The sequence below is a fragment of the Anguilla anguilla genome, chromosome 7 (assembly GCF_013347855.1).
Source record: "Anguilla anguilla isolate fAngAng1 chromosome 7, fAngAng1.pri, whole genome shotgun sequence".
In the NCBI taxonomy this organism is placed as follows: Eukaryota; Metazoa; Chordata; class Actinopteri; order Anguilliformes; family Anguillidae; genus Anguilla; species Anguilla anguilla.
Window position 1 is genome coordinate 38,548,825 of NC_049207.1, and position 26,159 is coordinate 38,574,983.

A 26,159-nucleotide genomic window follows, 5' to 3' on the forward strand; every position below is an offset into this window, starting at 1 on the left:
GGAGATAAGCTGGCTAACCCTGGTGCCTGGTTACTGTGGAGTTAAAGGAGTGTATGGGATCTAAGCTGGCTAACCCTGGTGCCTGGTTACTGTGGAGTTAAGAGATGTATGGGAGCTAAGCTGGCTAACCCTGGTGCCTGGTTACTGTGGAGTTAAGAGATGTATGGGAGCTAATCTGACTAACCCTGGGGCCTGGTTACTGTGGAGTTAAAGGAGTGTATGGGTTCTAAGCTGGCTAACCCTGGTGCCGGTGCGGAGTTGCAGGCGCGTATGTGGGGCGAGTGAGCTCGCTCACCCTGATCGCCCTGCGAGGCCTCGGAGATGTTGACGGCCAGCTGGCTGCTGAAGGAGTTGACCCCCATCATGCCAGAGTGAGCGGCAGAGCCGGTCAGGGAGGGAAGCTGGTTGTGGCTACGAGGGACGCTGTAAAGGGCTTCAGTCAGGTCTGCTGCACGCTTCAGGATGATCTCCTTCATACAGAGAGAAAGAGAGAGAGAGAGAGAGAGAGAGAGAGAGAGAGAGATATTTGAGATTGAAAGCTACCTTCACCGACACAATTCAGACCACTAATAGCATATCATACGCCCACAGATCAAAACATGACATACTGCATGTATGTAACCATCACTTTCCCAAACATCACTTTCCCATCATCTCCAACATGGAAAAGCGCTTCTCCTGCACTTCACATTTCCTTTAATGCTGGCAAGTTATATGCTAGTTGATAAAGACAGAGAGAGAGATAGAGAGAGAGGAGGGAGAGAGATGGGGGGGGGGGGGGGGGGGGGGGTTGGCAACAGGGAGGGAGGGGGATAACTTTTTATTTTTTCTTTGAGGAATATAATTTACATGGATTCTGAGCAATACATTCACACTTTTGACTTTTGTGTGTGCCATAACCCTTATCACTGTTACCATCTGCTGTTTGTTGTGGGTGGTTACTGTTGCTATAAAGCTACAAGGCCAATTATGTCAGAGAGAGAAAGAGCGGAAAGTCGGAGAAAGACGCACCCAGATTCTCCCAAATATATTTGTGCTAGCACCTTTAAACCACATCTCCCACAAGCCCCATTTGTTCAAATGTCCTTCAATCAGTCTTTTTGACCCCCACCTCCAACACATGTTTATCCCTGGGGGGTCTTTGATGTCACAATGACCTGCCTTCTCTCCCAAGGCTGACAGTATTAGAGCATGGACCGTGCCTCTGAGCAATATCTAGTCTGCTTTATGCCAAGCCTGGGCCCTTACCATTAACGGGGGCCACAGCAATTCAAGAGTGCAATGTTAACGATCTTAACACCACCACTTAACGCCATCATGGCAGAGCTTAACACTGTGCCATCAACGCGGTTTTTTCGCTCGGCTAGACTGGTCCTGGAGAGGTGCAATCCAGCTCTCTTTAAACCACTAACATGCTCACAGCTGGTGAGGGGAAATAAATTGCCTCGATAAAGACAATGATTAGCTGGATTGTGTGCCTAAGTGCCTGTTTTAAACAACAGGCTATAGACACTACAGCCCTCCATGACCGGGGTTGAGTAGCCCTCAGACGCTGTGGCTCTCCAAGATGAAATGAGAAGAGCACTGCGCCCGCAATATCACAGCCAGATCAAGGTTTGGGCTGCAATTTCTGGTGAAAACAGATGTTTCCGATGAAAATGTTTGATAATAATGTTTTATGCTGATCCAAATATATACATGTACATTTATTTATTTAGCAGACGCTTTTATCCAAAGCGACGTACAAAAGTGCGTATCATGGTCATTGGGACGACTACAAAACACAGGTTTGATAAGGTACAAACGTACAAATATACACAAGCACACAAATGTGTTGGCCTTGTCAGCCCTTGCCTTGGTGAAGCAGATGACATTGTCCCACTGAGTTCTTACTCTCACGTACCTGGTTGTTGTGGGGCATTCCGTACAAGGCCTCCACCAAATCTGCCGCCCTCTTCAGAAGGACCTCCTGAAAAACAGCCACACCCCCCAAAACACACCATTAATGACCAACTCCACCCATGTCGCAAATGTACATGGGTGCCACCAAAAATATGTGTGGGGGGGGGGGAGTGTAAAAATAACTGGGAAAGAAAATCTTTTGAACTGTATTTCATTTCATTCTGCATTTTCCAGTGTACAATAATGTCAACACCCTTGCACTCACGCCTTGTTAACGAAACATCTGTTTAACATTCCATATAGCTCTACGTAAAGCATTAACTTGTGTGACAGTTGCTTTTTTTTTCCCTCGACACGTTCGCTGAGAAACAGCGTCACGCGTGTAAGAGGAGAACGCGGTTAGGCTTTTATAGTATTATTTTGGCCGAAACGGTCGCAATCTGGTTTTCATATGCAGAGCGGGTGAAGGACAGATATTAAAACCATGCGCACACGCCGCAGGAAGCAGCTGTCTGCCTTTCGTTTTACTTCGCCTCCTTCACCTCGCACCTGACAGTGCATTTTACTGTCAAAAATAAAATGAATTACGTTAATAAAGTCCAAAAATGTAGCGTCATTCTTTTGCCTGTCTTTCAAGGGCTACTCACACTGATTTTTGGAAGCTACAGAAAAAAAACGTTCAGTTTTCCGAAACTGAAAAGGTGTATTATAGTCACCCCTTTCATTTCTGTGGTTTTTCGAATGCTGATGAAAATTATTTGAAAATGAATCTCAGAAAATGGAAAGTTAGGGTGTGGCTAAAGCAGTGGGTCACAGGCTCCATCGCCTTCTAATGAAAGTAAACTAAGGTGTGTCGGGGCGGTTCATCTTGTTAAGATACTGTTCTAGAACATAGATGGTCCTCAGTATCTGGTCTTGAATCCAGACCACGCTGTTCCTGACTAACTGGCAGCCCTGTGGGGCTATGCACAATTGACTCAAGCATCACCCATGTATGGGAGTTTCTCATTTGGCTGGGAAGGGAGCATATCATTGGCAGTCTAATGACCTAGTCTCTGGCTGATTGGGCACATGGAAGCTTGTCTGAATTAACAACAGAGTTTGTGATGACTGTCAAAAGCTAAAATTTAAAAAAAAAATCAATTGTGGGTTCTTTATGCCATTGACACGTGGATCAGGTTGGCGCTGAGGTAGGCAGACGTCCAGAAACGTTGAACGCCTTTCAGCCCTCGCTAGAATTCTAGCTTGAAAGTGCACCCAGTGATGGACTGCTGTCGCTACTGCAAGGGTTCACGTGATTGGGTGGCCGTCCAAAGCGGCTGTGGCAGCGCTTGAAGGAGAACAGCTTGAAGACGCGGGGTCCTATTAGCGCTTTCCGACCGCCTTGGGTGTTTCCGATTCAGGTCCTCAGCTGGCTGCTTATTATACACGCGGCGCGTGTGTTTATTGAGTTTCCCCCGCCGAAGCCATCGCCCCTTAGCTAAGCGCATTGTCGCCCCAGGCTGTTTTCTCACCGCGTAGCGGAGGAAGCGTCCAATCTGGCTCTCCGCAGCCCAGCGGGGGGGCGGGGGGGGGGGGGGGGGGCTTCGGGGCGGGAGCACTAGCTCTGCTGCTTAATAGCCATAACAATCCTGATAAATAGATAAATAACCTTTCACCACTAAACTTCCTGTGATTGGTGGCCAGAACAATCGCAGAGGTGGGGGTGGGGGGGCTGGCGGTTGCAGGGAACAGACTGGAAAGGGGAAAAGTAAAGAGAGACGAGGGGAGGAAGGACAGAGGAGCGGTACAGGGAGATAGGTTGATTGAAAGGAAGGGGAGAGAAAAAGGAAGAGGGAGACAGACAAACAGAGATGGATAAAGAGAGGGAGTGAAGTAGATGGAAGGAGAAGAGCGGGAGGGAGAAGAGTGAGATTTGTAGCTCGGAGAATGGAAGTGCTCAGTTTCGGAGTGAAGACAAGCTGTTTAATAGAGTCTGAGAGAGAGTGTGAGAGCTGGGAGGGTACGAGCCTCTGCTGGAGGTCTCTGGGGTATTGCAACGTCACTAGGGCTCCAGCAGGGGGAGCAGAGAGCTGAGAGAGGGAGGGAGAGACCGGAGGGACTGCGAAGGTGGGAGAGGGGGAAGAAAGAGAGAAGGCAAGAGGGAGAGGGAGCAAACAAAATGGAGAGGAAGGAGGAGGAGAAAGAAAGTATGAAAGCAAGCCATGGAGAAAGGCAGAAAGAGAGGGGAAGAGAAAGTAAGAACAGTGACAGCAAGAAAGGAGGAGTGAAAGGGAGAGAGAGAAAGAGGGGAGGGGAGTTTGTTTCACAAGTACAAAGAACAGCTGGGGAGGCTGCTACCCTGTCATTATCGCATTGTAAAAATCACAGTCCTCCCACAAGGACCTACTCATTACCTCTCATTTTCACATTTGCCCAAATTGACCTAGACCCGGTGAATCACAGTGTCGTGTCTCACCACAGAGCTCCCTTTCCCAGATCTCTGCCTTCCACACCACCCGCCCCCCCCCCCCCCACCACCACCACCACCACCCCCACTTCCCAGGCTGCACAGAGCACTCTCACAGCGATACACCCACCTCAACTGAAAACGCTTCCTTCCCTTTCCCCCCCTACATCATCCCGGAGGCACTCTGCAGACAGGCATGTCCAATCAGAAACCAAGCTATGCCGATTATCGACCACTCACCGCGCCGCACCACAGCAAACCGCACCGCGCTACAGTATTCCGCAAGCCGTGCGATTCCGACTCACCGCATGGCATGGCGTGCCACCCAAATTCCTCACCCTGGCGTGACCCGTCTATTCAGATCAGGGTCTACTGTACAGGCGTGCATTCCCGTGGAGCGCAAAACCACGTGGTCTGGCTACGTGGGTGTCTGAGTGCAATTTTAAGAAACGAATATACTCTTAACATCACGAACGTGCTTTGCCATGAGTAGGCTTTTCAATTAACTGCACGTTAATCGGATTTCACGTTCACATGTTAGCATTAGCAGCTGAAGGAGTCAACTGCGCTTGAGGTCAGTGCGTCTAGAGGGTAAGGGTGATAGATATCATAAAATATATACTGCATGGCCAATAGCATGTGGACACGTGACATCCAACATCTCATCCAAAATGATGGGAATTGGTCCACCCTTTTTGTGCTATAAGAACCTCCACACTTCTGGGAAGGCTTTATACTAGATGTTGGAGCATCTCTGCAGGGATTTGCTTCCGTTCAGCCAAAACAGCATTAGTGAGGTCGGGCACTGATTGGGCAATTAGGCCTGGCTCGCAGTTGGCTTTCCAATTGATCCCAAAGGTTTTGGATGGGGTTGAGATCAGGGCTCTGTGCAGGCCAGTCTAGTTCTTCCCCATCATCCTCGACAAAACCATTTCTATATGGACCTCGCTGTGTGCCTGGGGGCATTGTCATGTTGAAACAGGATAGGGCCTTCCCCAAATAATTAATTAATATATTATTTCAAGGAAACAAACGTGAAATATAAGTTAAAATACACTTTCAAATAAATACATTCAAATACACTTTCGTATATCTTTGTTTGAATGTTTAACACAAAAGTTTGAAATGTGTATTTCACCATATACGATTGATTTTAAATATGTTTTATTATATTTTATATTGATAACACAGCTGAACTTAATTTGCTCCATTGTGGTACTACCAAATTAAATTATGAATTTGTCATCTCATTGTAAAATATTTACTTCCTACTGTCAAGTAAGTGTTCCATTTGTTATGATGATCTCATTCAATAATTAACAATAGGGTGAAGAATTCCAATGCAAAATGACTGATGAAAACTAGGGTTAGAGACCACGAAACACCATTAAAATAAAAAGGGATTGCAGACTTGTTGCCTTTTAGTATTGCACTAAAAATATTTTCCATGACAACAAATGTTTTGGTAGTTTTCCAGGACATTTTGGCAATTTTCTCATTTTCCGTGACTTTTCCAGGACTGGAAACTAGCACCAGAAATTCCAGATTCATCAAGTTTTCCAGGAGGAGTGAAAAACCTGTACTGGGAGCATTTCCAATACATCCATGAAATGAATTACTAAGTAATTGTACATACCTTGTTTCAAATGGATGCTATTTAATTGCTTTCAAATAAGTCAAACAAATGGATTTCTAAATACATCAAATAATCAAATACTTACAATTGTAAATATTTTTTTTCCCCAAATAATTCAAATAAAAAGTATTGAAAGGGCCATGAAATATCTACTTAACCCAGGTCTGACACGCACCCACACACACAAACACACAGCCATTCTCTTAAATGACTCATCCAAGTTCCTTTCAGTAACTGCCAGCGCCTTCTATTTACGTGGGGATGTTGGCTATCTCACATGAAAACCACACCGGTGTGTCTCGGGTTCGACATGCCATGCTGCCCTTTCACTGCTCCTGACCCTAGACCTGCACCCAACCGCCCCCACTCCCAAAACCTGCCATTGGGCTCACCCCCCCCCCCCCCCCCCCCCCCCCCACCCCCCCCACTCCAACCTATGGGGCTGGCGTCACCCAGGTATGGGGGACATTTTCCAGAGCATGGCAACCTCATAACCCCCCCCCCCCCCCCGCCCCCCTGCCCGCTCCGTTATTGAGTGCTCTGCCATACGCAGCGGGCAGGCAATCTGTCACAGCCTGGCACTGCCAACGCGCCGCCCCCAGCACTGAGCGCGCTCGGCAACGACCCCCCGCCACCCCCCCTCCCCCCCCCCCCCCCCCCTCTCCTGGCGCGGGCTGATTTCATTAATCTCCATTATAAAACAGAAGTTACTTAATGTCTCTGACACCTAGCGGCTGCAGCGCTCTGCCTCGGGACCCGCTGGTGGACATCCGCCCCCCACACCCCGCGGCTCTGCCCTCCTGCGCCGATGACATGTTTCATTTCACGTCGCCTCTTGACTCCGCGCCTCTGTCTGTAGTCAATGGACAGTGACCCGCCTCTTGGCCTGTTTCCATTGGTTAATGACAGAAGATAATGACTGGCAAAACCTGTGTGTGTGTGAGAGAGTGAGAGAGAGAGAGAGAGTGTGCCTTTGTGTGTATGCTTGTGTGTATGAGAACAGTTTTGGATGGATGCATGTGTGTCTGCGTGTCTGCGTGAGTCTATTTGCCTCATTACTTCTACGATGAGAATTCCACATTACCACAGGTTGTCTCTTCATTAACCAGGGCTTTTACCAAAGGGACAACAAATCTCTGCACTCATAGATGTGTCAGAACATTTGCAGTCATTGTACTATACTACGGAAAAAAAGAGGAATTCCAAAAACACACATATTCCCTGAAGGATAACCAAATCCACCCTTTAACAAATCTGCTTAATGAAAAAAGACCCTTAATCATTTAAAAACATAATCACGTGTCAACTCATTAAAGGATCAGAGATACTAGCATTAGTCAATCAATCAATCAATTAATCAATAAATCAATCGGTCAATCAATCATTATTCATACAGCACGTTACATACACAGAACTGCAATGCCTTGTGCTTAACAAAAAAAATAAATAAAAGTCATTAAAAAGTAATGAAAGAAAGTAAATGAAAGACAAGGTAAAAGCATAAGAGACAGGTATAAAAAAAACATCATTAGTATTCAACGGGGGGGTGGGAGGGGGGGTTGAGAGGTTAGGGCCCCTAATGCCAGTCCACACCCACAACCCCCCCCCCACCCCCACCCCCGAGCCCCCCAGTTGTCCTCCTGTGGGCTGAGAGACAGCGCCATCGGATTCCTGTCAGGGTAAGTGCCAGCAATCAAAGCGCCGGTGCTTTACCGCCCGCGAAAGCCGGCCCGATCGATAGCCTAATGCACCAACTCCCCGTTATCATCATAATCTCTTATCGCATCCCCGCACCTCCACGCACAGGAGCCGCTGCCTCTCCGCCCCCCCCCCCCCCCCCCCCCCCCTGCTGAGAGACTCACCACAGCCAGCTTAGCACGCTGGGATCCTCCCCTACCGATAACCGCCTCTGATGACCATGTGGACTAGGGACCCCTCTCGTTTTGGACATCCAGGTGATGTCAGCGTTGCAGCGTATTGTGTGCAGGACACTGGATCTTATTTATTGATACGAATTAACCAAGTAGCAATTTACAAACACCAATGCTAACTAACCTCTGTGTGTAAAAATATGCATTACTCTATAGGCTACACTTCCCTGCTGTCACCACTTCATCTTTGCTAAGTGGTCAGCCAGCTTAGTATGATTTGTCTTGCTTCACTTTTCATGTGCATCCAGGGGTGCTTCCAGGGATTTTTGGCCCTGTGGAAACACCTCACACTGGGCCCCGCCACCCCAGGTCACCTCATCCCTGCAAAATTGCAGCACAATGTTTTGAGGGTCCCTGTCATCCAGGGCCCTTGGAATCATTCTAAATGCCCGCCATACGGCAGCCCTGCATGCATCCTTACGCAGACATCTATTCACTCATAAACCAACTCATGGACCCATCCCAGGGTTCCTTGGGCTTCAGGTATGCTCACACGTTTGTAGACCCACATTCAGTGTTGACCCTGTTACTGATTCTCTGAATAAGAGAGAAAATGTGCATCTGACAGACTCGGCCAATTGTTTCTCTAAGGCAAACGCTACATTGTCTGTCATTGAGTTGCAAATTTCAGCATTTAAAGGAGCATTGTTTTACATTCCCTACACATGATTTTTTTTGTTGTTACCTACAGTCCCGTTGTAATTCACCACGCAATGTAGAAACTGGGAAGTGGCAATGCGTAAGGACCGTTAAACTGAGTGGCGCCCTGAAAGTATGCGATGCAGAACATGTTTCAGTCACAAAGACTAAAACCTTGTCTGTGGTTTAAACCAGCGTCAATGTAATGTGCTGGGAGGGAGAGGGAAAAAAAAAGAAACAAACCAGCCACAAACCTCAGCTGCCACAGGACGATAAATTAATCGGACGTCTCAGAGTAAAATATTGATGCATGTAGTCTACACAATCACCGCTGTCCAGTTTAGAATCTCGTCAGCGGTCTGAAGTTGTCTGAACACGGCATAAAATGCTCCATTTGAAATCAGAGGAATATGCTTACATTTTTTCACGATTTTTTTTGCATTTCCTGTGCCACCATTTTACATGAAACTGGGCCCAAAATCTATTTCCAGAAATTCAGCTTTAAAAAAAAATGCTTCAGCTAATCAAATTAGCATAGCTAGCAAGGTGTTAATTACAGCTTTTGAAAGTTTAATCTCAGGTTTTTAAGGCTATGATGACATTCATTCTGTCGAAAGTCTATTGTCATAAAACGGCTTATTAGAATCCCGAGAGATCTAATGAAAGCATGAATAATTTAAAATAAGTAAGTGCTCTGTTGCATTGGGCGAGAGAGCTCAATGCAGTGTGTTTGAGTATGCTGAGAGATCACAACCAAAAAAAAATGTCCCATTTTGGCAAAGGAGTTTGCTAGCTGCTACACATCGCTGGTTGCCAGCTCCATAAACAAACATACATATTTCATACCATGACCCCAGTGGCTGTTCTATATGGCTCTATCTTGGCCAATAATTTTTGAGAGAAGGATGCAGGTTATGGCGCAGTAACACTGCACGAGCAGGGTCCTTTCATGAAATCACAGAATGCACGGCGATAGTATCACCATCAACTAGAGGAAAGGGCTCTCCACTCAGATTTCACTCATCACTGCCAAAGATGGACAGATCTGACTTTGATAAGTTAAACCGCATGTTATTGCCTGAGGGTGAATGACACATCCAACTAAACTCCGTGGGCTTATTTTATTTTCAAGCTCAATTCTGGCGTATATTAGAAAATATTCCCTATGAATGAAACTTCTGAAAACTTTCGGTGAAGCACACCTGGTCTAAACCACCACCTCAGCCAGAGGCTCTTCTGATTGGTCAGTGTTCAATGTTCCCTAGCCATGATACGATTAGCATATGCATTGACCAAAGAAAATGATCAATTTAGTAGTTTAAAAACTAGATCAGCTAAATGAACAAAGAATATGGAATAGCTAACCGGTGCCCCATAGCATTGGTCCATGCTCTATGGCAGAAAACTGACCAAATGTACAGTTGAATGTGTTGCTCATACTTTAGGTCTTCACTTGAGGACTCAAAGGGACTGGAGGTAATGTGTATTTCAATGAAAGCTTGGCTCCCAATGGCTTGGTGTCGCTCCCCACGGCTTGACTTCTCTGAAAACAGCTTCCTATTGTTCCCATTTCTATTTTCTCTCCTTTTTCTCATTGTGCTCTGGCTCCTTAAGTACAAGATGGCTCCTTGGTTCTGAGCTCAGGGACACTGTGGAACCCCTGGCCAATGCATAGGAGCCCTTGGACAGGTACCTTAAAGATGATGAATCACCTGCAGCCTTTTTTGCTCAAAGACATAAGATGCGACGCCTCCCCAGGTCATGTGCAATACACCCTGAGGAAGAGGAGGTTCATTACGCCACCTGGATGGGCCGGTCTCATTCTCTACCGTTCTGCAGAGAGAAAGAAAATCTCCCGGTGGAACCTCATTTGTTTATGGCAACCTTCAACATTCTATCCAGACAAGATGCAGATCGATTGCATTGACTCAACCAAGAGGGACTGCCTCTATCATCCTCCTGATCTCACTGGCTAACACTACCCTGCCAGCCCCCCTTTGCCATGGTCACAGTCAGTTAAGCTGTATAGTCAAATCCTGATAACAATAAGCTCTCAGGAATGCCATGACATTAGGAACTTAACACATGTATGCACATAACAGAGTTAAATATGCACCACCTGCAGGAGACTACCCAGGATTGTATTGACAGGACATGCTTGTACAAATTCACCTAGATGCCCTTTACCATATGAGGACCTCCAACGGTTCCTTTTGATCACTTTGATCTTGTTTTATGGCCTTATTTTATGATTGGAACAACGTGCTTTTGCTTTCACATAGGCTAACAGCAAGATGACCTGTGTCCACAGGAGGAAATGGAAGGATAACACTGCAAAGATAAACAGGGCTAAGGGCTAAGCACAGGCACAACAATCAATATGAAGGACAGAACTACTCAATGTTCTGTACGTAGCACTACATTTCATTGGGGTTTGGATATCCGCTCCTCCAATCACAGCGTAGGGAAATTAACTTAAGGCTGAACAAATGATTAAAAAAACATTTTCATCACTAGAAGCAATGCACTGTGCTCTTTGCCTGTAACTTTGAGTCACAAATGTCACATTTACTATATATTACACATATAATTTATTTTTACTCGTAGTCCTGACTGAACTCAAAATTTGGGATGTAAAAATGGAGATAAAGAAAAATCTGTTTACATTATGGTCAACCTGATCAGAGACCTGAAAATAAAAAGACAGCAACAACAAACACAGGCTTTTTAATGCACTGAGACCGACTCAGCTTTTTTTTATGTGATATTTTACCTTTACAGGTTTCTCTACCGAAAGAACATTTAGCACTACATTTATTAGCATATTTACGCATGAGGTCTTTCACTTTCCCCCAAACATTCTGTAGTCTTGAGTACAGGAAATAAAAGCTGCAGGAAGGGACTTACACATTATGTGGTATGCGCATGGACTGAATGAGCCTCTCTCCACATAAAATTGGAAAAGTGGGATATGTGGATATTTTCCAGGGGATGATTTAGTCTGTGTCTTGGAGGCCTTTGCCACCCGCAAAATGGGTGAGCCCAATGTATCTGGTGCCCAGTGCCCAGCTGGTAGTGGGACATCTGCCTGGTGGGTTTCATAGCCACCTGGCACCAGTCCAGAGAGTCTCAGGATGGGCTGGTGTTTCGGACAGGAGGGGTGCAGACACGCACGCCACTCCCTCCACAAGACGCACAGCCCTAAGGCAGCCTGCAGGCACACAGAGGGTGGACCCAGGGAAAGCACTGTGTGTGTGTGTGTGTGTGTGTGTGTGCGTGCGCGCACGTGTGTCCGTGTGTGCGTGTGTGTGTGTGTGTGTGTGTGTGTGTGTGAGTGCGCGCACGTGTGTCCGTGTGTGTGCATGTGTGTGTGTGTGTGTGTGTGTGTTTGTGCGTGTGTGTGTGTGTGTTTGTGCGTGTGCGTGTGTGTATGCGTGTACATGCGTGTGTGTGTGTGCATGTGTGTGTGCACGTGCGTGTCTGCGAATACGCATGTGTGTGTGTTTGTTTGTGTACGAGTGTATGCGTGTGTGCGGATGTGTGTGTATGTATGTGCATGTGTGTCGAGAAAGAGCACACAAAAGTGTGAGTGTGAGCATGTAAAAGAAGTGTGTAACGGCCGTCTGAGAAATAGTGTGAATTAAAGGTACATGTGAGCCTTAGTACGATTCCACACTGAATCAACCTAAGAGGGCTCTTCAGTAATAAAGTTGTCTTGTTTACGTGACCACATTTCACATTAAATTACAATAACCTGGGAATGCTCGGATAGGAGACTCGCCTTGCGCTGTAAAATGCGCTACCGTTTCCTTTATGGAGGAGGGGATCTTGAATCAGATCCATATTTTCAATAAATCTGGAGTGGGACCCGTCCACTCGCAGCCAAGGCGGACTGGAAATGAAATTAAAGGCAAACACGATACGGACCGGCCCCCCCCCCCAAAGGTCATCGGCAAGCACAGCTGGCTCTCGAAACGCTCCATCTATCGCCCTGCCTCGGAAGAGCGGGGAGACGGGGGGGGGGGGGGGGGGGGGAGAGAGGGGCGTGTGCGGGGGGGCCAGCTCCCCTTGTAGCCACCCGGACTTAATTCAATAACTCAGCGCCGGTTCGACTGGACCGGCTCGGGCCGTCTCTCCCTCCGCGGGACGCTGCCAGCGCCCGCTCGCGGGTGTCTTTCCGGGCTCGGAGGGGAACGGGGGGGGGGGAAGCGTCGAGCGCGCCTGACGGGAACCCTAATGGACGGGCGCACCGAGCGTCTCGACGCATCAGCAAGCCCGGGGAAACGCGACGGGCCCGCTCGAAAGCCGCGTCCGCTCCGAGACCGTCGGCGCCCGCGACCAATCATTTATTCATACGCGCGAGCCGCGTCGATATCTCAGAGGCTCGGAGGACCCGAGGAAGAGAAAAAAAAAAAAAAAAAAAAAATCCAATCTCTTATTGAGTTTTCTTGTGAATAAAAAAATAATAATAAAACGGATAAGAATATTCTCCTCTGCCGCAGATGGAGGCTTCAAAGGGGCCAGACAATGCATGTCTGCCATTAGTATCAATTTACAAATAAACCGCTTTTTTTGGTGACTGGATCTGAGATGTCAGATTTTGATAAATGGCTTCAATTTGGCAGCTGTTTTAAGCTGTCAGTCCCCATCTCATTGTATCGCCTCCTACAGCAGTTCTCTGCCCAACGGAATCTCACTCACTTAGCCGCCCCGGTTTTTTTTTTTTTTCTTTTTAGGGGGGAAAATAATCTTTTCGCGCTAACTAGGCGGCAAAGCGCCGAGGGCGAGAGGGGAGGGAGGCTCTGTTACGCTCCGACCGTGGGCGCGCACGCGTGCGTCCGTCCGCGCTTTTACGCGCGCGCGAGAGAGAGAGAGAGAGAGAGAGAGAGAGAGAGCGGGAGAGGTGGCGCGAGATAGGGAGGGAGGGAGAGATGAGTTTGAAACGCTGCCGAAGCCTTGCTCTCCCTCATACCTCGCTTTATTTCCTCTTCCCACGGCGACAGGCCGTCCACGCGGACAGCGCGGCTCACACCCGCACGCAGCTCACGCATCGCTTCAGAGGAAATGCGTTTATTTTCTCTTTTTTTCGGTTGCGTCGCATAACCAGCCGTTTTTGTTAGCGGAGCAAACGCGATGCTTTGGAAAAAATGGGATCGGACCATTGTCCCAGGCGCTAGAACAAGTGTGTTTTGCGCAGTGGTGGCGGGTCGGGGGAATGGACACATTTTTGACCTGCGTCTGACCGAAATCAACGAAGCTTAGCCAAGGATTTGCCTGTGCGAACAACCGGCGTAAAGTCCACTGCACACTTGCGACTGACATCCAATATCTATTTTTATAAATACTTCCACATTTTGAATCATATGCATGTTAAAATGCAATACAGTTATAGCAAAAAAACAGATATATAAACATACTGTATAAAAAAGTGGCAGCAACTAATGCTGAGTGACAAGTATCACATATTGATGATAATATTTGCAAGACTTTCTGTGCAGAAATTTCTTCTCACAATAGAAGTTGCAACAATATCTTTTATAGTGCACCACTCATCCAATAAGTTCTTTTTTTCTTCAGTCACGTGCCAATATGCACTTTGAAAACACTTAAACTGCTCATTCATGGCTTGTTAATAATAATATTTTAGTGCTTTACCTAATGCGTTTACAAGTATTCTATTACTAGGAAAGTTCTTACTGTCCAATATAAAATAAATAGCCTGTAATTACTGTGGATATCCAGTGCTACAGTACTAATCCTGATTACAACTAAAGTTCTTTGAATTACTAAACATAAAATAAAAGGCATCCATTGGAGAATAAATGTATGATTTTACAGTTAATGACATCAACATGGTGGCCTTTCATCAGGCGTCTGTCTGAGATTTAAAATTCGGCCATGCCTGAGGCTGATACGTGCCCACCCTTTGCCCTTTAACCTCTGACCCCATCCCCGAGTCCTACCTTGGGTAGTCTCTCCGGGTCTCCCGGGTGTCTGGGAATGACCTTCTGTAACCTCTGGAAGCCGTAGTCGATGGTGGGCTCGTTCAGGGCTAGGCAGGAGGAAGAAGAAGCCAGGGTGAGAACCACTCAGTCAGAGTTAGAGTATGAGCGGGTTAGCGTGAACCCCCACGCCCTGGCACAAACAGCAATGAGGGCACCAGAGGAAAAAAAGGACAAAAACAACGAGGTACAGTACCACCCCACTACCACGCCAGAGCCAACACGAAGTGGAACGTCACGTTTAATGCGCACGGAGCGCACGTTGTGACATCCGTGCATCGAAAGGATCGGTTTCCTTCCTCTGCGCTATCTGCAGTGCTACCTACTCAACACTCAATACATCTTAAAATGTAAATTGACAGCCTATCTCAGAATATTTGCGCAAATATTACTCTGATGAAAATAAGGACAGCTGACACATTTTTTATTTTTTTTATTTTTACAACCTGTGCTTTGACATACTGTATATGTGAAGTGTTTTGACGTTTGAATGGGGAGAAAGCAAACGTGAAAGCTTCACTTTAGCGCTGATGTACAGAGGGAGCCGGGGTGCGTATAATGACTCCAAACGCGATACAAGAAGGCCCGCCGTCGGTGCGTTATGTATAGCGCGGCTGAAATTGCTTTCTGCGCACAAATCGGCAGCGGTAGGTGCGCGTGTTCTAAAACGCCCGAACAGCGGAATGAGCCAATGAGTGCGCGACCCCGTACCCCGACAGGGCACTGACACGCGTCACCTTAACCGCGATTTCTGATTTGCGCTCTGCGTGCCGGGTCTGTCCGTTCTTCGTCCGCCTATCCGCGCTAGTTCCGGTTGGCGTTGGCGGCGGCGGCGTCGTCGCCCGTAAAGCTCGCGCTCTGGGAGGGGGAGGGGGGGGGCGAGTTCGTCCGCCGCGCGGCGCTCCTTAGCGCTTCCGTCCCCGCTCTGTCAGAGCTCCACAGCGCCCGTCCCGTTTTGATAAGCCGGGCCGTGAGAGAGCCTCCGTTTTCACCCGTCCCCAAAAAAAAACCATGTCCTTCCACACACACACACGCGCACCGTTTCACGCTAATTCAATTTCATTACCCTCCCGCTCGCTCGCTCTTTCTCTCTCCTCTCAGCCCCCCTCCCTCGCCCCGAAAGCGTCGGCTCGCCGGTTAATTCCGTTCTCCCGCGCGAACGCCGCCTTTTTCCCGCCGCGGCTTCCATTTCTCTCTTCTCCGAACGCGGAGGGGAGAGAAAAGAAACACCCGGAAACGACTTAAAGAAATTTCTCCATAATCAAGCCCATTAATCATAAAAGGCTGTCAAATTTGACTTTGGGGACAATTTGTCAGCCGCCGCGCCCACTCCGCCTTTGTCGCCGGCACCTCTTGTATTCCGTAAGGATGATTGACACTCCAAATGCCGGCGAGTAGAATAGCTAGTTTGGGCTAATATGCATAACCGCCGCTTTCATGAATAAGAATAAGGCCGCGGCGCCGGGGCTAGGCCTTTTCAAAGGCCCCGGCTGCCGTTGTTGCGATGGCAAATAGATGTTATTACCGTTATAACAATATTTGTTTTCTTTTCCCCCGGAATGAGACACCTCAAGCTGCTAAATCAAATTTGCCCGAGATGGTCTCACATGTAGAGGAGAAGAAAGGGGCTTTCGGGGGGCGGGTGGGGTGCTTACGTGTGCACGTGCACGTGTGTGTGTGTGTGTGCGTGTGTGTTAATGCCGATGTGTGAGTGTGAAAGATAGTAAAGGAGAATGAATACAGGATTGTGTGTGTGAGAGAGACAGAAAGAGTATAACTTTGTGCTCGTGTGTGTGTGTGTGTGTGTGCATTTGTTTGTGTGCGTGTGTGTTTATGTGTGAGTGTTAATGCCTGTATGTGAGTGTGAAAGATAGAAAAGGAGAATGAATACAGGATTGTGTGTGTGAGAGAGACAGAAAGAGTATAACTTTATGTGTGTGTGTATGTGCGTGTGTGTGTGTATGTTGTGGGTGTGTGTGCTGCTGCGACCTCTTGCCCATCACTGGTCAGCAACTCGGCACTCTCCATCAGGACCTGCAGTTCAGGGCAGCTAGCTTATTCTTTTTCACTTGGCTAAATGAACACAGAACATGCTGTACGAGTACCCACTGTAAGCTTGACAGGAAACTGAGCTGCTTGACTGGCTCAGGGACTGAATTACACACTGCATGCTTATGTTATGTATTTGCACTTTACGTTATGATATATGTTAAAGGCTTTTCTTAAGGACGCTGCATATGAAGAGGACATGTCATATATGTACTGAGAAAACTGGTAAGGTATGAGAGTTCCGGTCCTCACAATCTTAGGAGCTGAGGAACATTATTATTATTATTATTATTATTATTATTATTATTATTATTATTATTTAGATGGGTAGGTAAATTGCTGTTGTCATAGTATACCTGGAATCTTGCCTGGCTGAAGTCATGCCAATAAAATATAATTTGAAATGTATTTTTAACTGAATGAGAAAAAGAAGGCGTGGAGAGATGAAGAAAGACAAACCGAGACAGAATGACACAGAAAGAGAGTTGAGCAGTGACACAGAAAGATGGAGACACATACAGAGGGACAGAAGGGGAGGGGTTGATACTGTACAGTATGTAATGTGAGCTAGTAGCACAGAGAGAGAGATAGAGAAGGGGAGAGAGAAAGATATTCCCTTCTCTGGGAACTCTTGTTTTAATGATCCTCTCAAAGCGGCACAAGGCCACCGTGCCAGACAGGCCCACCCCTCTGAAATTAAACCCATTACTTCTCCTTATTAAAATCCCCGCGCCCTCTGACCCCTGCGCCCCATTGGCCGCCAGGCGGGGGCCGGCCCTTCAGCCAATCGATAGGGCTAGCTACCCCCCCACCCCCACCCCCCCGGAGAGCCCGGGTAATTGGAGAGCGGCGGCGCGAGGCTTGAGCCCTGACACCCCCCCCCCCCCTCCCCCCCTCTCCCCCCACCCCGTGCATTACACAGCCGATATGAAGATAGATTGCCTGATTTAGTGTAAACATATGCTGCAATTCCAGCCATCAGTGCCACTTTCTCCATAGTAATTTGTATTGATTTTTCGGCCATCCCCGCGACTCCAGGCCCTGACGTGTGATTAGAGGGGGGGAAGATAATGTAGTTCTCTCTGGGAGAGAGTGCGCAAGAAGGAGCGAGAAAGAGAGAGAGAGAGCGAGCGGATTTTGATTATTTATTTATCGCTCTCTCTCTACCTCTCGCACGCCCTCCGTCACTCTCTCTGTTCTCATTCGCTTTTTTCTCACACCCTTTTTGTCTCGCTTTCTCTCATTCCCTCGCCCCCCCCCCCTTCCCTCCTTGTATTTTTTCTTGCTCTGAGTCCATCTCTGTCTCCTGTTCCCTACGACGGTGATCTGCTGATCAGGTAATGTCTATGGTGACAAACATAAGAGGGTAATCTAAAGGTAACTGGGGATGGGGGGGTGACACCGGTAAATGTGATTTCTATTGACACGCTGGAGGCAAATTGCAAAGAACAGGGGTCCGTTAAGGCCACAGGGGTGGGGGTGGGGGTTGGGATTTTATCGGTAGAAGATGCCTTGATGAATGTTTAGTACAGAGTAGGCAATCCTAGAAAGGAAGAGCTGCTTCAGATTTATTAACCCAGTTAATATCATTTATACAGATCAGGTCTCCAGCACCTTTTTCTTTGGGACCGTGCAATATTACATTACATTACAGGCATTTAGCAGACGCTCTTATCCAGAGCGACTTACACAACTTTTACATAGCATTTTACATTGTATACAGCTGGATATATACTGAAGCAATTTCGGTTAAGTACCTTGCTCAAGGGTACAACGGTAGTGTCCTACCCGGGAATCGAACCTGCGACCTTTCGGTTACAGGCCCAGTTCCTTACCCACTGTGCTACACTCCATCCTCCGCAATAAGACCTCAATGCAGACTCACATTCTTTGCATGACTTGCCCTTAGCAAATGATGTGTTACCTACAGTCAGCGGTCGGACCACTGAAAGACTGGGGCGGTATACGGTCTGCAGCGATTCCGCGCTCCCAGCCCGATCGCCGACACGTCTACGCCTCAGACCTCTTTTTCGCAGCGAGCGCCGACACCGAATCGGAGTGACCGGACCCCTCTCTCTCTCTCTCTCTCTCTCTCTCGTGATGAGACGCGTAGGTCTCGTTTGAGGACGAGAGAACTCATTTGGACCAAACACCCCTCTTAACCTCTGCGGCTAACCTCCGCACGTCTTCACAAATCCCAGGACTTTTCCTGGAGCAGCGTTTTAATCAGCGGCTACGCCGGGGCCCTCCCCTCGCGATCGATTTTCGCGCCGCGCTCCGCTCGAGGCCTCTCGTTTCAAGCAGAAGCTTCTGGAAACAAGGGCGGAGAGCACAGCCAGCTAGCTCTTACGGTGTTCTTGCAACGTGGGGACGTGCTGCTGACTAGGGGACTAGCACAACGTTATTGGCGCCGTTTCTCATACCGCCACTCCAGTTTTAATGCTTTTACATGAAATATACCGAATTATCAAATTAAACAAGTCTCTCGTACCGTGTTAAAATATCTGTATCTATCGATAAGTAAATGCAGATATGTTTTTCAAGGATTTTAACAGAACTTCCCTTTTTTACTTCCATAAAAGTTTTTTTTTATTTTTATTTTTTTTACTGATATTAAAGGAAAGATTTGTGGACCTTATTCACAATATTTAATTATAAAGTGTAGTAGTGTAGAGCCACATTTTTTTTAGTGTGCATGCATACCCCTATTGGCTGTCATTGGTGTATATTATGCTAATATATGTACATCCAATTAATGATGTAGGATTAGGACAGAAAAACATCTATGGTCATGTGAGCCTGTGCACTGCATTTTTAACTCTCAAATAACTAAGAAAACTCCCATTATTAATCATTTTCCCTGTTGTGACCCATTTTAAAATGAATTTTACCCTTTTAGACCTGTGCTGGGTCTTCATTAAGATAAATGCATCCTGGAAAAACCCGGCACACGTGAAATCATGTAGTGATTAATTGAAAAATAAATTATTAGTTATTAGTTATTTGGGAGTTTCTAAAGGTGTGTGTCGACTCTTTTGTATTTTAGATATTGCGTATTTTTTAAAAATATTTTGTAAATATTATTAGTATATCGGCTTTTTGTATTTTTAAAATAATAACGACAGTAATGAAGAAACAGACAAGTGATGCTACCATATCTGTTTGGTCCATATCTTTTTCTCTCGCCACTGCCCGCTGACAGATGATAGTCTTCCTGCTTCCCGCTGATGCTGTGTTTACCCGATAGAGCAGGGGGAAAAAAAAATGAGACGGAACGCCGTCGAGCCCCACCTCCGACGGTCCCCGTCGGCTTTTTCGGACAGCGGTGATGCCCCGAATGAAAGCGGAGTCATGCGTCCGTCCGGAGCAATCCCGCCTTTCGCATTTCTCGCATTCCGCGTCGCCCCGGAAACCACTCTGCCCGTCGTGGCCTTCCCGCGCGGCTCCGACATTACGTCGAGCGGTAGCTGACGGCCCATATAAAGCACATGATCAAGGCCCTCGCCGAGCCGTCTGATGGAATGGCGTTTTTTTTTTTTTTTCCTGAAGGGCCAGGAGGCGAGCCGCGGCGCGGCGGGTAAATTCCCATTTCCTTCGCGATTTGCCGTCGGTACGAGGCTCCGATGCGCCTCTCACCCCCCCCCCCCCTCGTCGCATACAAATGTGTGTTTTAGATTACGCTTCCCCCCTCCCCCCTTCTCCCCGCCGAAAAAAAGCGTCCCCGCTCGCTCGGCGGGGCGCGACGGATTTGGGGGGACGAGCCGTCGGTCCCGTCGGCTGGAAATCGTGACCGTTCGTGACATCGCGCTGTCGCCCTGTTGACAGACTAACGCCTCTAAACAGGCGGCTGACCTGACACCAATTGGTCTTCGCGCTCGACTATCGATCGCCCCGTATTTCTCCATTCCCTAATTTCTCTCATTCACACTCAGGCATGGAAAGAGAGTGTGTCTGTGCCTGTACTCTGCAAAGGCAGAGACGCGTACAGTACGCGCACAATGGAAATCGCGCAAAGATACGTACACGCGTACACGCAATTATTTTTTGAACACGTAATTTCACATTGAAAACGCCTGCGGGGGATGTGCACAGGCACGCTAACATGTTATATTAACACAGAGAGAAAAATTCGCAAGGAATCTCTCTCAGCAGTGGCTGGCTGGACACGCTTCGAAAATGTGCACATGCTCACTGTCACAAGGCCAGCGGGAGGGAGGCGGGGCAGGTCCGGGGGTGCACCGCTGGTTACCGCACGGAGAGAGAGAGACCCCACGCCAACACGAAACTAAATAAATAAAACATCTTCACCCTTCTCTCTCACGGGTTCGCAGCAATAGCAGTTCATTAAATAAATGAAAACAACAAGCTAAAATAACAAAGGCAAAAAACGAAAAGTAAAACGAAGCGACGGCTTTTTCATGCTCGCCGCTCCCAGCTGGCCAGATTCTCAGCTGACCGGCTCCTCCCGCTCCTTCTCAGCGGCGGTTTACGTTCTCCGCCATGTGCGCACCGACGACCGGAAACTCCAAAATAAACGCTCTCCCTCTCGGTGCGTGCTCCCGGTCTTGACCCCGGACTGTGGAGAGGAGCACACCTTTAAGCACCTGGGCTGATTAGTTAACGCAAACCAGATGCGTGCGCTCTCCCCACCAACCGGCACAGCCCGAGACCCATCCGCCTCTCCGGTGGACCGAATGCCACTCTCACATTTCAGGATTGAGGCAAAGTGTATGTAAGTTTATAGTTATGACTATGCATTTCAAATTGTGAATCACGCTCTCTCTCTATATCTCTCTCTCTCCCTCTCTCTCTCTCTCTCTCCCTCCCTTTCTCTCTTGCCCTCTCTCTCTCTCTCTCTCTCTCCCCCTCCCTTTCTCTCTTGCCCTCTCTCTCTCTCTCTCTCTCTCTCCCTCCCTTTCTCTCTTGCCCTCTCTCTCTCTCTCTCTCCCTCCCTCCCTCTCTCTCTCTCTCTCTCTCTCTCTGTCTCTCTGTGCAGGGCGGATAAAAGAAAAATTCAAAGAAAAAAGGCTCGATCAATCACCCCGACCTGCTTCTCCGGCCCACCTCCCAAATCGATGCTCATAGAAATTTCATGAACTTTAAACTGTGACTGACGCGCGGGGCCGGTCTGAAAGGCCGCGCGCAGGGGCCCTTTAAAGCGGGAACCACCAGGGAGGACGAAGGGGCCCCGCCGCCGTCCGCACGCCCCCATAAACACACACTCCTAATTAAGAGAAGACACTCTGCCCCATTACGACGTGTCACGTGACTCGGCCCTATGTTTACCGAGAGGGTGAAGCAATTTCTGCAGACAAGAGCGCAATACAGCACCAGTCATTGCACGGCCCTTTAAAATTCTCATTAGCGCTGTTCTGCTAGCACAAGCGCTCCCTGCAATGGGTTTCTGCAACTTGTTTCTTGGTTTCTATTCTTGGCACCGATGTTTGGAATTTAGCCTTTTTCAAGCCTTGCACATTACAGTAAGAATACAGCAGCTGGGTAAGAGCACTGAATTGCTTCATATACTGTACAAGGCTAGAAGTGGCTACAATAGTGACCGTTGCTGATGAGCAATTTGTTTCCAGACAAACTGAAATGGCGGGGATTTCAGGGCTGTGTTAAATAAACGGTTAATTACACTGGGGAATAAAGAGCGGGGTGATGACCTCGGGGACGTGGCGTGCATCTACGGGTGGAACGGACAAACATGTACGGCAAGAGTTTCTGGGGTTTTTCATTTTGCCGTCTTTGAGCGAATGTAATATCTTTTTAATGCGTTCCATGTGTAGGGGCAGGAGAGAGAGAGCAGGGGAAAGTGGTACAAAGCAGCACATTGTTACAGCCGTGTCAGTGACAGGGAAAGCTGCTCGGTGTTTCCGCTAGGCTCAGGGTTATGGGAACGGCCTCTTTAGAAAACCGTCCGGTTTGACGCAGGAGCGCACTTAACTTAACGCTCTACATTAGGAATCTCAAATCCTTGAGGGCCGTAGCGGTTCTTCGGGAATTGGTGTGTTGCAGCACTTGGGCTTTTAATGCACGTCACTGATTGGCTAAAGAGCCCACACACCTTGTTTCTAAGGCCTTAATTGGCTGCTGATTGACAAGATACCCCAAAAACCTGTAGACATTGAAGCCCTCCAGGACCAGTGCTACAAGGGAACTTTAAAGTCTCATGTTTGAAGGAGCCAGGATATCTGGGTAATGCAGCTCAAGAGCAACAACCAGGCCTTCACAGTGGCTTTTGGTTTCAAGATTGAAGACAGGTTCCCTCTCAGGGTCAGCGTCAAATATGAGATCACCAAGTGTCAAGCTACTTCAAAAAGCCTTTGGAGTACATCCCAGAGAAGCAAATCTGGTTCCCATGAGTTCCCAAAGTCCTTTGCGTCACTCAGCTTTCAGTATCTGCCATCTGCCTTCCGCATTGTGTGCTTGATCACCATTTTCGCTAACGTCCCAATTTAAGAAGTCAGTTGGAATCAAGATCAAGGCCCGAAGAATGTGAAGCGGCACGTTCGTCACCAGAAGCATTCCAAGCACGGCATTCAGATTTGAACAGGGGACGGGGACGTCTCCTTTCCTGTCCGGTAGCACAGTATTTTGAGAGCAAATGGCATCCCGGGTTTGTGTGAGGCTGAGTGTGATTGCATAAACATGTGTGCGCATGTGTATGTGCTGTGCACGCATGTACGTGCATGGTGCGTGTGCCTCTGTGTGTGTGCATTTGTGTGTGCATGTGTGTCTGTGTGTGCCTGTGTGTGAGTGCATTTTGTGTGTGTGTGTGTGTTTGTGTGTGTGTGTGTGCACATATGTGCATGTGTGGTGTGCGTGCCTCTGGGTGTGCATTTGTGTACATGTGTGTGTGTGTATGTGTGAGTGTGTTTGTATGTGTGTGTGTGTGTGTGAATGTGTGTTCGTACGTTATGTGTGTGCATGTGTGTGAGTACGCCTATGTGTGTGCACGTACGTGTGTGTGTGTGTGTGTGTTTGTGTGTGCGTGCATGTATGTGTGTTTGTGTGTGCACGTATGTGTGCCTGTGTGTCAGCGCGACTGCATTTCTGTGGGGAGAAGGGGGGGGGTGGTGTGCTAATTATCACACTCCTCTCCTTTGTCTTGGTTTGGGCGCAGGGGTTGAACACAGCTGGCCAGTGTCGCTCCAATAAATAAATAAATAATCCTGGGGTCTCCTGGCTCTCACTGCGTATCTCCGCAACATCTGCCCCAATGGAGCCGGTCCAAACCCCCCTTACCTGCCCCGCCTCTCTCTCTCTCTCTCTCTCTCTCTCAATAAGATGCAGGCTCAGAATGCACCGTGTCTGCTTCACAATGGCAGACCCGCATTCCCACCTAATGTAGCAGTGTGCCTCAGCAGAAACGGCACAAATTGCACTTAATCAAACGCAGCAATGACTGTTAATGGCGCTCACACTGTGTTCACAATTATCCAAATTCATAATGTCATCAAAAGGGAAGCCCGCGAACGGCAGTTAACGTCTTATAAGGCTGGCACGGCTGCTACTACCGCCGGTGTTACAATTACTACTACTACTAATAGTAATGCACGTTATTAATGGAGGCGATTTGAGGAACAGCGCTGGCTCCTGTCAGAGGGTCTATAGGTTTGTAAAAGGCATATCGATGTGTCTGGGAGGCAGAGAAATCGATGGCGGCTGAGCTATTGCAGCACTCGCACGGTGAATTTCAGAGGACTGTGTTTTCCCAGGAAAGTCAATACCTCCGGCCTCCAGACCTTCATTTGTCAAGCGAGAGAGAGGGGAAAGAAACCGGGGGGGGGGGGGGGGGGGGGGGGGGAGACACCGGGGGCGCACGCGGGTGGAGGTGCCGCGATGCAGGGGGAACATGATGGGGAACAGAGGCGGAGGTGTTGGGAGACAGGGGATGTATGGAGGGGTGGAGTTTAAAAAAAAATACGGACAGATCGACTGTGACGTCATCCATTGACTTTCCGTGGGCTTGCAAGAGGGAATAATGCGGGGGGAGGGACTATGTATAAAAATACTGTAATTTCTACATGGAGAAACCAAAATGTAGGAAAATTTACTTTAATAAAAGCTGAGAATCTTCACTTTAACCGCATGTGAATTGTTTGATAAATAACTAAAATAGTGCAATACAGAGCCAAATCAAGAAAAATATTTTTTGGGTCTTTGTCCAAAACATTATGGAGCTCACTGTATTAAAATATTGTCTAAATGACACAAAAACTGGGGACACATTAGATGAAGAAAAAACATGTGACTACATGTTCTTGTAAGAAAAAGTTATTGACTTCGTATTTTGACCGTATTGGTACCATTGACTTACTGTACACTGAAGGGGGTGGCAGAAAGACCTATACTGGACCCAACTGCATTGACGCTAGAGACCAGAAAATGAGCTTCAAAAACTTCTCCCCTTGGGATGGACTGGGTGCTTGACTATAGGTGCTGAGTAGCAGAAAGCGTCTGGAATCTGACCGCGTCCAACAGAAGAATTCTGCAGGGGGGAGGGTGCCATGCATTGCAGGGGTGCTCGGTTGGACAAAGCTCTCCTGTAATCTGAACTCAGAGTGGCGATTGCCTTCTGGTGAAGAGCCCTCTGACTTTTTATTAAGGAGTCAATGTCAGAGGAATAAAAAGGTGGCAGAACATACTGCCGCCTAACATCTTGAGCAGAGGCCACCCCACTGCAGGCCACCCCCCCACTTTCGTGGCAGAGAGATCTTCGCCTGTGGCGAGACTGCTCCTGATACCCAAATCAAAGCAAGGTTTGGAGGCCTTTTTCCAGCATTTCAAACAGCTCAATAGCTCAACGGTCATCTGTCTATACAACTGGCATTTAGGTCCCATAGCCAACAAGCACAACAGAACTACACGCTTTGAGTGGCATAAGGAAAACAAGAGGAAAAAAATGTTTTAACTAGCTTTTTTACCTTGAGACACTCATAAATAATGGGGGAGCTGTATTTTCTCCCCGCGTGTGGTATTTAGGGAAAGGGATGCGTGCTTCTCTTTTTCCCGGAAACTCTCGTCTCATGATTAAAAAATGACGTGCCTTAAAAATTGAAGAAGGATTTGGTTCCAGGGATCCTTGTTTTCTCTGTTGTTTGATAGAACTTTGAGTTTTGGGGTTGGGACAGACGGTTAATATGCACTTAATGGGACATCAGAAAGGTCCCCGGTTAAAGAGATATCGCTAGATCTTCCCGTGCTTGTTCCTATTTAATAATGCAGACCCTGCATATTTAGCCATTAAAAAGCGTTCGTGGTTTAACTCTGGTGTGGCATAACTGGCACCGTAGGTGTACGGAAGTATACAATTAGGTACAATTAGATTTAAAAATATATTCAAGTAAAATTATATTTACCCTGGGTGGAGGATAAAGGATTAGGGCCATTCAGGAAATTAAAAAAAATGGAAATTAAATACAGTAGGTGTTTGTGTGCGTTTGTGTGTGTGTGTGTGTGTGTGTTTCTGCTTGTGCGTGCATGCATGTGTGTGCTTGTTTATTTGTTTGTGTATGCCTTCCAACTCTGGGGAATAAAAGGATAAA

General features: G+C 47.6%; 1 protein-coding gene across 3 annotated transcripts in view; it reads right to left on the reverse strand.

The window, feature by feature from the left end:
- LOC118231812 (transcription factor COE3-like) overlaps positions 1-26,159 on the reverse strand; it is a 127,877-nt gene that overhangs the window by 12,385 nt on the left and 89,333 nt on the right. For all 3 annotated transcript variants that reach the window (XM_035426086.1, XM_035426085.1, XM_035426084.1), the window contains exons 12-14: positions 14,521-14,609; positions 1,904-1,969; positions 296-470 (exon numbers count right to left, since the gene is read on the reverse strand). In XM_035426086.1, coding sequence (XP_035281977.1) covers positions 296-470; positions 1,904-1,969; positions 14,521-14,609 — 330 coding nt within the window. The remainder of the gene's footprint in view (positions 1-295; positions 471-1,903; positions 1,970-14,520; positions 14,610-26,159) is intronic.